Raw genomic sequence first — 13,436 nt, 5'->3', positions numbered from 1 at the left:
ACCAATGGCCGCCCAAGTTGTGCATAACAAGTTTTCCAAACGTCAATATTCGCCTACCAAAGTTACTTTTCTTCAGTAATATATTGTGACCCGATGAGCTTTATGTAAGCGATGACAGAAAAAAGAAATTTTAATAGAAAATTTTTATTGGCAAGATGCGCAGACTTTTTAAAATATAATATTATAAACTACTAAGATCCAACTGTTAACCTAGATTATTCCTCCAATAACTAGTGCTGTTCAACTGCTGGATCAATTGTGCATATACTGAATTATTTAAATCGGTCTCGAGCAAGACTTAATCGATTGCGCATAAGAAAAGTAACTTTTCAAGAGATTATCATATTTGTGAGTTTGATAAATTTGGGTATTAAAGCTTAATATTAAAAGGATATTAGATTATTGGGAGATAATAACTTAACAGTTGGCTACTTTTGATAAGGTTATTAGTGAGGAAGTTGAAACAATTTGATAAGATTAGTTAAATCTTTATGGTAGTTGGGAAGGGTGCTAAAAGGGGTGCTGTGGATTCGTCGGGGAATGCCGACAATTCAAGTATATCGAGTAAATTACCAGCGAAATTGATGGATGTGAAATTGAATTCAAGGCCAAGAAGGTTTAGTTTGATTTATTCCAGTGATGAATCGTCCTTGTCGAATGTATCGGAAGGTGATGAACAGCGAAAGCGGATATATAAGAACGGAAAACGACCGGTTGGTAGAGGGAAAAGTGGTCGACTGATACAAGATACCGCAGCAGATTCAAACAACGATTCGGAACGTACTGATTCTTCTAGTTACGTGAAGAGCCATGATACGAATGGGGACGATGATGATGAAGATGACGATGAATCCAGTTCTATGAGCAGTTCAGATGACGATGTTGACTTCGTTCGACTTACAGCGGAGCGAAAGAAAAGGGCATTAAAGGCGTTAAACGCCATGAAACTGCATAGAGAGTCGATAAAAGCCTCGGGTAGAGTAGCAGGGAAGTACCCTGCCGGGTATGCGGCTGTTGCATCTTATAGAACAAATCGAGAGAAGACTCCGCTTGATGATGATTTTCCTTCCGATTCTTCTAAGAATGACGACAATGCTCTTTCCTTCAATTTCAAAAAAGGAGATGGAATTCAATTTGGAGGTAAGGGTGATGGTTATCTTTCTCAGGATGAAAGTGATGAGGATTTGGGAGAGGAAGTTTATGAGAAGGAAAGGAAATCTGGCGGAAAGACTGTTGCATCTGAATCAACAAGCGTTGATCATTTGGGAGTACCCCAAATATCTGAAACAGAGGAATCTGAGTACGACTTTGATCAGGACGCATACTTTAAGACATTAGAGGAAGATGCAGAAAATGTTACTGGCATGGATACAGGATTGGAGACAGGAGATGATGACATGGCTATACTGGAGGAGGAGGAACAAAACATGATGCAGCAACTAGAAAATGATGATGACATATCGTTTGATGGTAGTATACATGAGGAGGGTGATGATCCGGTGGATAATGAGGAAAATGTAGATGAGGATGCAGCAAGGAATAATACAGTGAAAGATGATCCTGATGGGGATGATGACGACTATGATGACGAAATTATGAGTGATTTTGACATGCCTTTTTATGAGGATCCCAAGTTTGCTAATCTATATTACAGTGATAATCGAGAGCAGCCCCTTTCATTAAGCGTATCGCTGCCGCTCATTCTCAATGATGAGAAGAGGAGGAGACAAGAATTAAAGAAGAAAAAACTTGCTGAACGTGTGGAACGTCTTCGAAGACCGAAACTTATTGAGAAAGAACGTTCTGCTACTCCAGATATAGGCTCTGACGACTACGTGTTTGGTCTCTTTTTCAATTCGGACGGTGAAAGCAACGCTCCGGGGAATATTGGAATTGATTCTGCAATCAGGCGATTAAATGCGGCTAAGAATTTCTATGAAAACTCATCTGCAGAAGAGGAATATGAAAACATTTTGCTCGATATTGCCCATATGCCAACCGAAGATGAAGATGACGATAGCATAGAGGTTGATGATGAAGATATTGATATTACTGGCGCAAGCGATATCGAAGATGATGATGATGTCAGCATGTCTCATATTTTCATCGATATAGACGATTTAGATCCTGACGCTTTTTACTTCCAGTACGGTTCTTCTTCTGACAGGGAAAGTAGCGGGAAAAGCATGGATCTTATCAGACATCCTTCAAATGTTTCTGACAACAGTGTGGAGGACGTCGTCTATATGGACAATGAATCCACTGATGAAGATGAAACTCTCCCTCCTCATAATTCTAGGACAAGAAAAATTGGTAGCAAAGCTAAAGAAGTGGTGAGTGCAAACACTGTAGGTCTAAAACCACCTCGGTTGGGTACATGGAAGGCAGATACCAAACCATTCAGCATTATCGACGGTTTGTCGACAAAATCATTATTACCGTTAATTCAGGAACATCAGCAACTGTTAGAAGCTCAAAACCAACAGCCTCATATTGTTGAAAATATGCCAGTGGTATCGAATAGCGACGTGAAATCCGATGGCGAGCCCAAATTGACTATAAACGACCTGTTGAATATGAGTGAACTAGATGATGATGAAAGTCAAGTTCTAAACTTCGGTAATTACGAGAATAAACCAAAGGTACCTCTCTCAGCATTTCGTAATAAGGGCATAAACGTCTATGAGGATGAAGAATATACATTACCCATTTTTTCGGCAAGGAAATTTCCTATCGGATACGTTGGTAGTGAAAGAACGAGAAGAAAGATAGATAGGATGAAAGAACTGCAACAAAAGAAACAGGAGAAACGGCGTAAATTGCGTAAACGAAAAAAGCTTTTAAAACTGAAACGTAAACGTGCACTGGATGAGAAGGAGAGGGCCTTAAAAGGCGATGAAGTCGATTCCGCAAGCTTAATGTCTGGCAAGGTTACCTTGGGTGATGGGGAAGTAGATCAGAACGGCAATCTCCCTATCCTGGGCTCTGATGGTCCCTTACAAGGTACACTAGCATCGCCAAATACTCCGAAATCTCCCGGGAAACCAACAGATATGGATGAAATTAACCAGTTATTAGTAGATGACGATGGGATATTAACTGCGGCAAGTCATGGTAGTGAATTGTACATCACGGATTCAAATGATATTGATATGTTAGCTTCGCTAACTGCTCCAATTTCATGTGCTGAAAGCAATGATCCAACAAACTCAATCACCGCAATGAGAAGAAGACATTCTCTAGCAGAAGCCGCTGCTGGAAACCTGAGGTTTACAAAAAGTGGGTTATTTAGTGAAAGTGCATTAGCTGATTTGGATGAAATGATCGGGAATTCTAACAATGGGCATATGATAGAATTCAGTAAAGTTCTTCAGTGAACATGGAGATATTGTGTTATTATAAAATTTATGGAATTGTATATATCTATAGCAGAAAACTGTCATAGATCAGGTTAAGTCGTCTAGACAACAAAGACCGTATCTCGGGCGTTTAAATACATAACGATTACTCAAATAACTTTTAAGCATACGCTTCCATGGTCTTAAAGGTAATACACCACTGCTTGGTTTATGCATCTACTTCTGTCGCTTTGTACGGACTTCATTTCTTTTTTTAATCTGAAAAGTTTTTGATTTCACAGTGTATTATTATAAACCATCGCATCTCATCTCATGATTGGAAAAGACCAACAGTGGTACTTGGATTAGATTTGAAGCAAGTTTTGGTTGTTTATCAGGATGGATTTGAAATCTTCTTTTTCTAAAACCACCGTAGCTCCATTTTATGCGGGCTCTGGAGCAGTTGCATCAGTTACAAGCGATGGTTCATTGCTTGCGACATGTATTATAGATAAAGTGAACGTTATAAGTTTGACTGAGCCTAAAAAGATTATTCATGAAATTGAAAATAATGATGAACAAGAATTGACTGCCTTGAAATTGACTGGAGATGGTAGATATGTTTGTTTTGTATCGCAAAACCAGTTGCTTAGGATATACAACCTAGAGAAGAAGCAGGTTACTAGATCAATTAAACTATCATCACCTGTGTATGTCGCTGATTGTGATGAGACATCTACTCTGTTAGCAGTTGGTGGTACAGACGGTAGTGTGAATGTTATTGATATTGAAAATGGGTACATTACGCATTCGTTTAAGGGTCACGGTGGTACTATTTCTAGTCTAAAGTTCTATGGAGAGTTAAATAGCGAGAATTGGCTTTTAGCATCCGGTGATACGGAAGGTGTTGTGAAGATATGGGATTTGGTGAAGCGAAGGTGTCTGCATACTATGAATGAGCATACAGCTGCCGTAAGAGGGTTGGATTTTCAACTTGATGATTCTAACCTGAAGCTGTTATCCGGAGGAAGGGACGATATAATAATGGTTCACCAATTTGATTCGAAGAAAAAATGCAAATTGCTGCAGACTATCCCTATAAATCAGCAGGTTGAGGCCTGTGGGTTCATTAAAGGTCATGATTCACTGGTTTATACTGCCGGTGGGGACGGTATGTTCAAAATATGGTCGCAAGAAACAGGAAAATCATTGAGGTCCACCAAAAAGCCAATTGAGGAACTGTTTGTTATCGGTGTTTTACCAATTAATAATGGTAGTGGTTATTACTTAGTTCTTAACGACCAGACGCTGCTGAGGATCAATATTGAAAGGGCTTTAGATTTAGGGCATGAATACATTCCAATTGATTCCACGTTATCTGGTAACCACGGTATAGTGGCAGATATGAAACTAGTAGGCCCTGAATTGAACATGTTAGCATTAGCGACTAACTCTCCCACATTGCGGATAATTCAAGTACCTGCTTCCAATGGTAACACTGATGAATGTACGATGGATACTGACATGTACGATGGTCACAGTGATATGTTGAACGCCCTGGATGCTAGTGCGGATGGCAGATGGCTTGCTTCTGCTTCTAGGGATCATAGCATTATCCTATGGAGGTATGTTGAAGAGCGTTCTATGTTTCAGCAGTATGCAAAATTCATTGGTCATGTAGGCCCAGTGACTGCTGTAGGTTTGCCTAATGTTATGAACCATAATTGGCCATCATTTCTGCTTAGTGCCTCTAATGACTTAACTATTAAAAAATGGGTTGTTCCAAAGCCAGCGAATGATTCTGTTCCTCAAGATACTCATATTGTTAAAACTAGTGAATATACAAGGCGTGCACATGAGAAAGATATCAACGCTTTGTCATTATCTCCCAACGATTCTACTTTTGCTACTGCATCTTATGATAAGACGGCTAAAGTTTGGGATCTTGATACTGGTGAATTGGTCGCCACTTTAGCAAATCATAAGCGTGGTTTATGGAATATTGCCTATTGTCAATACGATAAGCTCATTGCTACTTGTTCAGGTGATAAAACTATAAAGATTTGGTCTTTGGACAATTTTACTGTTACAAAGACTTTGGAGGGCCACACAAATGCCGTTCAAAGAGTATCTTTTATTAACAGAAATAAGCAATTGGTCTCCACCGGAGCCGATGGGCTGGTCAAAATATGGGATTATGCTACCGGTGAGTGTGTGCGCACTTTGGATGCACATGACAATAGAATTTGGGCATTGACTGTCGCAGATGATGGCGATTTGATTATCACCGCAGATGCAGATGGTGTATTCCAATTCTGGAGAGATAACAGTGAACAAGAACTCGAACTTAACCTAGAGAAAGAAAAGCTAAAGGTCGAACAAGAGCAATCCTTAAAGAACTATATTTCAGCCGGTGACTGGACCAATGCATTCTTGCTAGCGATGTCTCTAGACCATCCAATGAGACTATACAACGTCTTGAAGAAGAGTATGTCCAGCACGCTAGCATCCAAAGACTCAAACACTATTTTCAACGAGGAGCTTGATAACATATTTGCTACGTTGGATAATGATCAAATATTGAAGTTAATGAAAAGATGTCGAGACTGGAATACAAATGCTAGAACACACCAGGTATCACAAAAGGTAATCAAATGTATATTAATGAAGCATAATATTTGTGAATTAAGTGAGATTCCAGGCCTAATACCAATAATTGACGCTATTACGCCTTACATTGAAAGACATTATGCAAGAGTTGATAATCTCGTTGAACAGAGTTACCTTCTAGACCATGCATTACTGGATATGGCTAAATTATTTTAGGACGGTTAGCGAATCCTAAATGAGCTGATAGAAGCCGTTATGTATATATGTAATATTTAATCGATATTTACAGGTGAGATGATTTTTAACATCGCCGTGAGAAATGATTTTTCACTTGCACTTTTAATCTGCACATTAAACTATTACGGTCGCGATGAGGTTACCAAGAGTGCAATAAGTTGGAATATATACTTTATAATTTTGAGTTATAAGCTTTAATGGTGAAAGATACCCTTGGAACGGCAGCTGCAGGTTCTAGCGCCCAGTCAAAGTCTAGAAGAAGAAAAAAGAGAAGAACGCAAGCTTCGGACTCAGATTCTTCATCCTCATCTTCTTCAGCGAGTGAAGCAGAAGGGGAAAATGAAGTCGTAGAGGAACAAGAAGATGATGAGGTACTGCTGTCTGATGTAGAGGTCACTGATGATCAAGAAGTTAAAGAGCATTTTAATCCGGAAACTCTCAACCATACTACCTTACAATCGTTAAATCAAATTAAGCTAACGACAACGAATCTTTCAAGCAAATATGGGTTCCAGAATGCGAATAAGGTAGATTTAAACGAGGCTAGTAAAACTATTGCTGCTGGTGAGGTAAAAATCCAGAAAGGCCTAGCAGCTGCTATGAATGACGTTAGTGGTCTCAAGAATGAATATTTGAATATGCTCTTTGAGCACTACGGTGAAGATATCAATCAGCTACGAAATGCTCCTGATTTTTCTAATAAATCGCTAGTCATGCTGGCGAATGTTTTAAAAGACGGTGGTAACATGTTCGACTTTGAAACACTAAAAACTGTTGTTGAAAATAAATAGTAAATCCAATAATAGTTATATATGGATAGATAACCTTAATAGGGATACCATAGTATTACCCATAATTGTTTTGCTTATTTTAGTAACTAACTTGTTCGCTTGATGTTAAATATATGCATGTGTATTGCTTGATGCAAAATTGTGGTACTCTGTACCATCCAACTTGCCAAACCAAAATAAATAATGGGTAGAGTAAACTGTACATAAGTTATCTCTCAATAAATAGTAGCTCTGGGAGGATCAAAATTTGGGATGGATTTAGCGCAGGAGTTGGAAGCATGTGGAGCTTAACCGAGAAGCTTAACGAAAAACCAGGCAGAGGCAGCGGCTGTTCCACCTACCGCCATCATTTGCACACCTTCAATGCATTTCTTACTTAGCGTACAACTGCCGTTCATTGATATTTGTGTTTTTATAAATCCGAACGCAAATAGAGTAATTGCCATCACAATGATAGAGAGTAATAGTCCGGTTCCAACCTGCTCCACAAAGAAATACGGTAACAAAGGAATAAAGCCTCCAACAAAATACCCACCTCCAATTGTGGCTGCCGATACAATTTGTCTATTCTCAGCAGGTACCTCCAAGCCACGACCGTAACGAATAATAAAGTCCACCATTAGTTCTGGATCCTTCTTCAAATCCTTAATAAAAGATACAATAGTCTCATCGGAGAAATCTGGGTTTATTTCAAGTAGAATATCTTCAATGTCATGGGTAATCAACTGGGTGTTGCTATAAAATTTACGTTTCTCTTCCCTAACTTCAGAATGATAATAGTCTGATTCAGATTTTGCACCTAAATAACCACCCAATCCCATAGAAATAGCCCCCGAAATCAACTCTGCAAAGCCACCAGTTATCACTAGCTTAGAATCACCCAAAGAAGATAAACCCGCTGTTAAAGCGAATGGAACCGTGAGCCCGTCACTCAAACCAATAATCAAATCCGACATAACCCTAGGATCAACATTACTGAAAATCCCACTATTCCGCTCTTTCTCTCCGAACTCGGAGTTTACACCTCCGAGAGCTGATTCGCGGTCCGCATTCATGTTTCCAGTCCCATAGTGAGACCTTGAACTATCGGATGTTCCATCGCTGGTAAGCAAGGGTGTGCGCCCATCTGAATTATTGTCTCCTTTCATAGCACTAGTTACCAGCTGTTTGATGCCAACTAACGACATATTTGGTAAAAATTAACAAAATTCTTCTCTTTATAGCTTACAGCTCTCGTCCAAATGCAAGAACCTTTGTGTTATCCGTTGAAATGTACGCCCTTATTCCAAATGTAAAGCGTCTGGTATTAGTTATGAATCCAAAAATGATAATACCCTTAATTTTTGATCCTATGAGTAGTAAATGATTCGGATAGCCTTCAATTACTTGATCAACGCTTTATTTCCCTTGATACGCTCATCAATGGAGTTTAATCTGTAGTGATGGCTATCGATTATTCACAAAGCAGTTAGACTCCTGAGCATACGGTCGTAAATAGTGATGATTGGTTGGCCAATCAATGGCTAAATTATTACTAAGAAGATAAAGAACATTAGAAGAAAGCTAGAGACTACAATGCATGCTAAGAACCGGAGTTATAAGTAGGCGTCATACCTAAATTGGAGTACGCCGGCCGATCTTTGTGCGTTAGTCGCGATATCCTAGCCGCAACGGTGGTTTAACATTTCGGAACTGTATAGAAACATTTGAAGCCTAAAGTACAAAAGCGAGTTGACTTACTAAATATCATTACTATACAATTCAATAAATGTTATATATTATACCCCTGTGTTTAATCTAACATACTTATCCATTTCCCACTTCAACGCCCAGGTGGGATGTAATCAAGCCTGAGTGGAAGAGGAGTACTTAGTAACAGCCCTGGTTCCTTCAGAAACAGCGTGCTTGGCCAATTCACCTGGCAAGATCAACCTGACAGCAGTCTGGATTTCTCTAGCGGAAATAGTAGATTTTTTGTTGTATGCAGCCAACTTCGACGCCTCCGAAGCAATTCTTTCGAAAATATCGTTCACAAAAGAGTTCAAAATGGACATCGACTTCTGCGATATACCGGTATCTGGGTGAGTTTGTTTTAGAACCTTGTAAATATATGATGAGTAAGTTTCCTTTCTGGTCTTAGTTCTCTTCTTAGACATATCAGTTGAAGAGGAGGTCTTCTTAGCAGCTGGCTTTTTTTCAGCTGGAGCCTTGGAGGCTGGGGCCTTGGAAGCTTTGGACGACATTTGTAAATATGATTTGAATTAGACGACTGACTAAACGCTGGAGCTTAATCTTGTCCTTCAAAGCAGCTAACGTTCTGTCCGTGTCAGTTAGCCCTTGTGTTTATATAGTTTTGCTTTTCTGGTGGCAAAGCGGCCTTGGTCCAGAGTTTTCGCTGAATGAAGGCGGAGCGAAATGCTCAGCATGGCGGGAAATTTTTGAACCCCGGCGCGTAAAAAATTTCCGTATTCGGTAGCTGAGGCGTCGCTCCATACTTAAGCCAAAGTCGGCCAAAGCACAAAATATGGAATCGCTTCGCTGTGGACCGTTACATTTTCATCGTGCCAATTTTTTCGCACATCTTTGGAAGCCGTGAGCACAGGGGGAAGACCCACGCACAAAACCACAGGCAGTTCACAGGAGCACGCCGGTGGCGTCGCGTGTGTTATCCGGTTACTAATTTGTATATAAAGAGGGAGGGTAGGCGTTGTTGATGGTAAGAATCTTCCGTGAGTTCAACAACTATCCAAGGTTAAACACTAAGCGATTAAGTTAATACACAATATATAGAAAGAAATGTCAGGAAAAGGTGGTAAAGCTGGTTCTGCTGCTAAAGCTTCTCAATCTAGATCTGCTAAGGCTGGGTTGACTTTCCCAGTTGGTAGAGTTCACAGATTGCTAAGGAAAGGTAACTACGCTCAGAGAATTGGTTCTGGTGCTCCAGTTTACTTGACAGCTGTTTTAGAGTACTTGGCTGCTGAAATTTTAGAATTGGCTGGTAACGCTGCTAGAGATAACAAGAAAACCAGAATTATCCCAAGACACTTGCAGCTTGCAATCAGAAATGATGACGAGTTGAACAAGCTATTGGGTAATGTTACTATTGCCCAAGGTGGTGTTTTGCCAAATATTCACGCCAACTTGTTGCCAAAGAAATCGGCAAAGGCGGCAAAGGCTTCTCAAGAACTATGAAGTTTGGAATAAGAACTCGTGGTTCGATAAGGGGGAATTTATGAAGTTAGATAGTTTACTTTTGGTATTGGGAATTTTATACCTTTTTGTACAATAAATGATAGTATACTACATATACAATGAATTACAGCTTTTAATTTCTAGGATACTGAGTTAATCACCGTGAATAATAGCGCCGAAGTGTTTTCGCGCGGAGTATTAAAAGTAGATTTTAACATTTAAATTATAAAAAGGACAATACATAAGCTACGATTGCGCTTTCTTGAAAAACTTGGAAAAAATAGCCTTCTTTCCTGCATGATGTCTGTGTATAGTCGCAGAGAAGGATGAATCCGGCTTGAACTGCTGCCGTTGATCACCTGCAGAATATGGTAGAGGCTGTTTATAGAAACGATTTGGACTACTGTCTGGGCGTCTTGGTTGATAACCGTAATTTTCATGAGTAAACTTGACCAATTTTTCGAAAAAGGTCAACTTTTCTTTGGTATTATGAGAATCCGGAGGCGATGGCATAGTCATGTAGATTTGCTCAGGAGGAATTTCAGTCACTGAGTGGTTGGTAATCATCTTTCGATTTAGGTTATGTGGTTCAGGAGATGTACTGTGAGACGTACTTTCCGTTGGGCTTGTTGAGGCCTTAGGTTCCATCACATTAGCCTTGGAATTTTCTTGCTGGCGCCTGCGCATTGCGATTTCAACTGCCTTATCATACATTTCGTCCACGTCCATAAACTCCTCATCATTACTGCTAGTAGCGTCGTCGCTATCCGAATGAACAATAGATATTCTTGGCGGAGGCGATCTAAGCGCTTTAGGGACAATTGGAGGTTTTCTAAGTGGCATTTTCAGACAAATATTATTTGAAGTAGCCACAGGGGGATTCTCTTCCTTATCCACCGACGAATCATTTTGAACCGTGCTTATTTTAGGTTCCTGTAGGCGAGCCTTTATCTTATTCTTTTTCAGAGAATTTGCCTGAACTTCTGTCTCCTTGAAATAAATCTTCAGAGCATGATTAGCGTTTTCAGCTGCATTCTGATTATCCGCTCCCTGTTTTGTTTTATCATCTTCGTTTGATTGGGGAACGTAATCGAATACGGGGCTACCAGGAAGATGCTCTGAAGAGCTAGTATCCGGGAAGGGACTTGAAGGCTCCATTTTTTCTGAGAGGAAACCGTAAGGTGGTGGTGGAGGTGGTCCTGCCACACGGCCTTTGGCTACGCTAGGAGAGTCCAGATGAGATGTAGCAGCTGTAGGCGTAAATTCTTTTAACGAACTTTGTTCCGAAGAAGAAGATTCGGAATGTTTTGAAGGTGCATCATCATTGGCACTGTATATATCGTACGCATCATAATTCGCAATGGAACGATATTCTTCTGGTTTAAGGTTGGTAGTGGTCGTGACTGTTTCAGCATGTTCAGCGGAAGCAACGCTCTGCAGGGTATTTTCTTCCTCAGATGCATCACGCTTGTCTTCTTCTGAAGCTTCTATCTTTAGGGCAACCGCTTCATCGGAAACACTAGGCGTTTCGATATCTGGATTAGCATCCACCTGTTCTGTTACTGATTGTTCTTGCGCAGTATTATCGGTGGGTAAATCGTTATCGGTAGCCTTATTATCAGCAGATTGATTGACGTTTGGTTTTTTAGTAGGATCTTCGATGGCCTTAGCTGGTTCTTCATGTACTTTTGTGTTCACGTCTTCTTCCGCGTTGTCTTCAACTTGGACGTCTGCAATTACAGGTTCAGAGGTTACTTCCTCAGGAGAGACATTGGTGGATGTCCCCTTAGGCTCAGCTTGTTTATCTTCTACCATATCAATGTGATTAGCTTCGACAACTGTAGTGGACTGATGTTTCAGATCCACACTTGAATCCGTAACAGTTTTAGACTCGCTAACTGGAGAACTTTTGTCTTCAGAATGCTTAGAGGCAACCGACTTATTCTTATGAGAATTTTTCATGCGAATAACAGGAGCAAGGAACTTAAATGGATGTTGCGATTTTGACTCTTCATTAGCAGTACTCTTCTTAGATTTTTGGTTGACAGAGGTATTATCCATTGAAAGCTTAGCGTCTGCCTTGGCTGCAGGCTCAGCATCCGCACTTGAAGGATTGATCTTATTATTCTTTCTATGTGAATTCAAGAAAGGTGAAGCCAAATTTCTAAATGTGTAAGAGTTCTCGCTCTTCTTAGAAGGTTTTTCTTTATGTTCTTTAATGGGGGATGGGCTCTTAATATTAGCTAACTCTGATTCAACTCTCAGAGTTCTGGTTGACATGGTGCTCTTCTTGGTCCTAGGTTGCTCTAGGTTGACAATGGATTCATCTCCATATACCTTTCTTTTTGCAGCCTCTAATGCATGCAAGTACATTTCCTGGTCACTCATCTTTTTCGACACTTTAGAAGGCTTTGACTTTGAGAGCGGCTCTTTAAATTGTGTGTGATCAATACCATTACGCTGGAGTCGCCCAGGCACACTTGGTGGCTCAATCGTCCGCTGCTTAGAAATGGTAGACTTTTGCCTGTAAGTATATGGTGAAGTTTTCTTAACATTGGTCTTACGAGAATAGGCGTCTTTAACTCCACGTGCTTCGTCTTTAACACCTCGTGTTTCGTCTTTTACATCCTCTTCAGCTATTCGATAACCTACCCCTGCGCCAAGACCTGGTTTACCTTGATAATTATAGTAAGGATGTCCACTGCCGTGATTCCTGTTCGTAAAATCACCATAGAACTCTTCAAACTCATCTTCATAGTCCTCTAAGGTAGTAGTGGTTGTCGTCTCCACATACTCAACACCATTGATGCGCCTGATAGTCTGTTTCGTCACAGACCGAGTCCGACCTTGAATATCAGTCACTTCAGTGGTCTTAACTATAATAGAGTTAGATCGAGGACCAGCAGCAGAACCAGCAGTCCTCCTAACATTGGAGTTCAGTGAAGTTGCTCTCTTTTGATTATTCAGGCTGTAAGTCCTAGGTTGAGGATATCCCAGGTAACTAGGGCGACCCATAGAGAGTGACTTCGCCGACTCATTCCGTAATCTTCTGCCAGCAGAAGAGTCCGAAAGCAGAGAGGCGGCTGTTGATGCTGCGTCGGAAGACAGTCTGCTTCTTGAATAGTCTATAGGATGGTCAAGGTAATATTGCTGATACCGTGACAGGTCAGGAATCTGTCCGTTTGATTTCTTCATTGAGAATGAAAGCCCTAATACCATGGATTGTGCCTGATATCCTATAAATCAGTGGAATATTTGATTAATGCAA

General features: G+C 40.3%; 7 protein-coding genes across 7 annotated transcripts; 4 read left to right on the top strand and 3 right to left on the bottom strand.

The window, feature by feature from the left end:
- Nucleotides 1-491: 491 nt before the first annotated feature.
- IFH1 (Ifh1p) lies at nucleotides 492-3,377 on the top strand (the record flags this gene model as incomplete). Its single annotated transcript, XM_018134474.1, has 1 exon — nucleotides 492-3,377. One exon carries the CDS (start codon nucleotides 492-494, stop codon nucleotides 3,375-3,377), a length of 2,886 nt encoding a protein of 961 aa, XP_017989963.1.
- Nucleotides 3,378-3,737: 360 nt separating this feature from the next.
- Nucleotides 3,738-6,164, top strand: UTP13 (U3 snoRNA-associated protein UTP13; the record flags this gene model as incomplete). The annotated part of the gene is made up of 1 exon (XM_018134473.1): nucleotides 3,738-6,164. One exon carries the CDS (start codon nucleotides 3,738-3,740, stop codon nucleotides 6,162-6,164), a length of 2,427 nt encoding a protein of 808 aa, XP_017989962.1.
- A 218-nt stretch (nucleotides 6,165-6,382) lies between these two features.
- On the top strand, nucleotides 6,383-6,976 carry RSA3 (Rsa3p; the record flags this gene model as incomplete). Its single annotated transcript, XM_018134472.1, has 1 exon — nucleotides 6,383-6,976. One exon carries the CDS (start codon nucleotides 6,383-6,385, stop codon nucleotides 6,974-6,976), a length of 594 nt encoding a protein of 197 aa, XP_017989961.1.
- Nucleotides 6,977-7,263: 287 nt separating this feature from the next.
- CCC1 (Ccc1p) lies at nucleotides 7,264-8,163 on the bottom strand (the record flags this gene model as incomplete). Its single annotated transcript, XM_018134471.1, has 1 exon — nucleotides 7,264-8,163. The coding sequence occupies one exon, from the start codon at nucleotides 8,161-8,163 to the stop codon at nucleotides 7,264-7,266; it is 900 nt and encodes a 299-aa protein (XP_017989960.1).
- Nucleotides 8,164-8,820: 657 nt separating this feature from the next.
- Nucleotides 8,821-9,219, bottom strand: HTB1 (histone H2B; the record flags this gene model as incomplete). The annotated part of the gene is made up of 1 exon (XM_018134470.1): nucleotides 8,821-9,219. The coding sequence occupies one exon, from the start codon at nucleotides 9,217-9,219 to the stop codon at nucleotides 8,821-8,823; it is 399 nt and encodes a 132-aa protein (XP_017989959.1).
- Nucleotides 9,220-9,772: 553 nt separating this feature from the next.
- Nucleotides 9,773-10,168, top strand: HTA1 (histone H2A; the record flags this gene model as incomplete). Its single annotated transcript, XM_018134469.1, has 1 exon — nucleotides 9,773-10,168. The coding sequence occupies one exon, from the start codon at nucleotides 9,773-9,775 to the stop codon at nucleotides 10,166-10,168; it is 396 nt and encodes a 131-aa protein (XP_017989958.1).
- A 246-nt stretch (nucleotides 10,169-10,414) lies between these two features.
- MSC3 (Msc3p) lies at nucleotides 10,415-13,387 on the bottom strand (the record flags this gene model as incomplete). The annotated part of the gene is made up of 1 exon (XM_018134468.1): nucleotides 10,415-13,387. The coding sequence occupies one exon, from the start codon at nucleotides 13,385-13,387 to the stop codon at nucleotides 10,415-10,417; it is 2,973 nt and encodes a 990-aa protein (XP_017989957.1).
- Nucleotides 13,388-13,436: the final 49 nt, after the last annotated feature.

The sequence above is a fragment of the Eremothecium sinecaudum genome, chromosome VIII, assembly GCF_001548555.1.
Source record: "Eremothecium sinecaudum strain ATCC 58844 chromosome VIII, complete sequence".
Lineage (NCBI taxonomy): Eukaryota > Fungi > Ascomycota > Saccharomycetes > Saccharomycetales > Saccharomycetaceae > Eremothecium > Eremothecium sinecaudum.
Note: the sequence above shows the minus strand (reverse complement) of the source record. Positions and strands in the feature narration are given on the sequence as shown.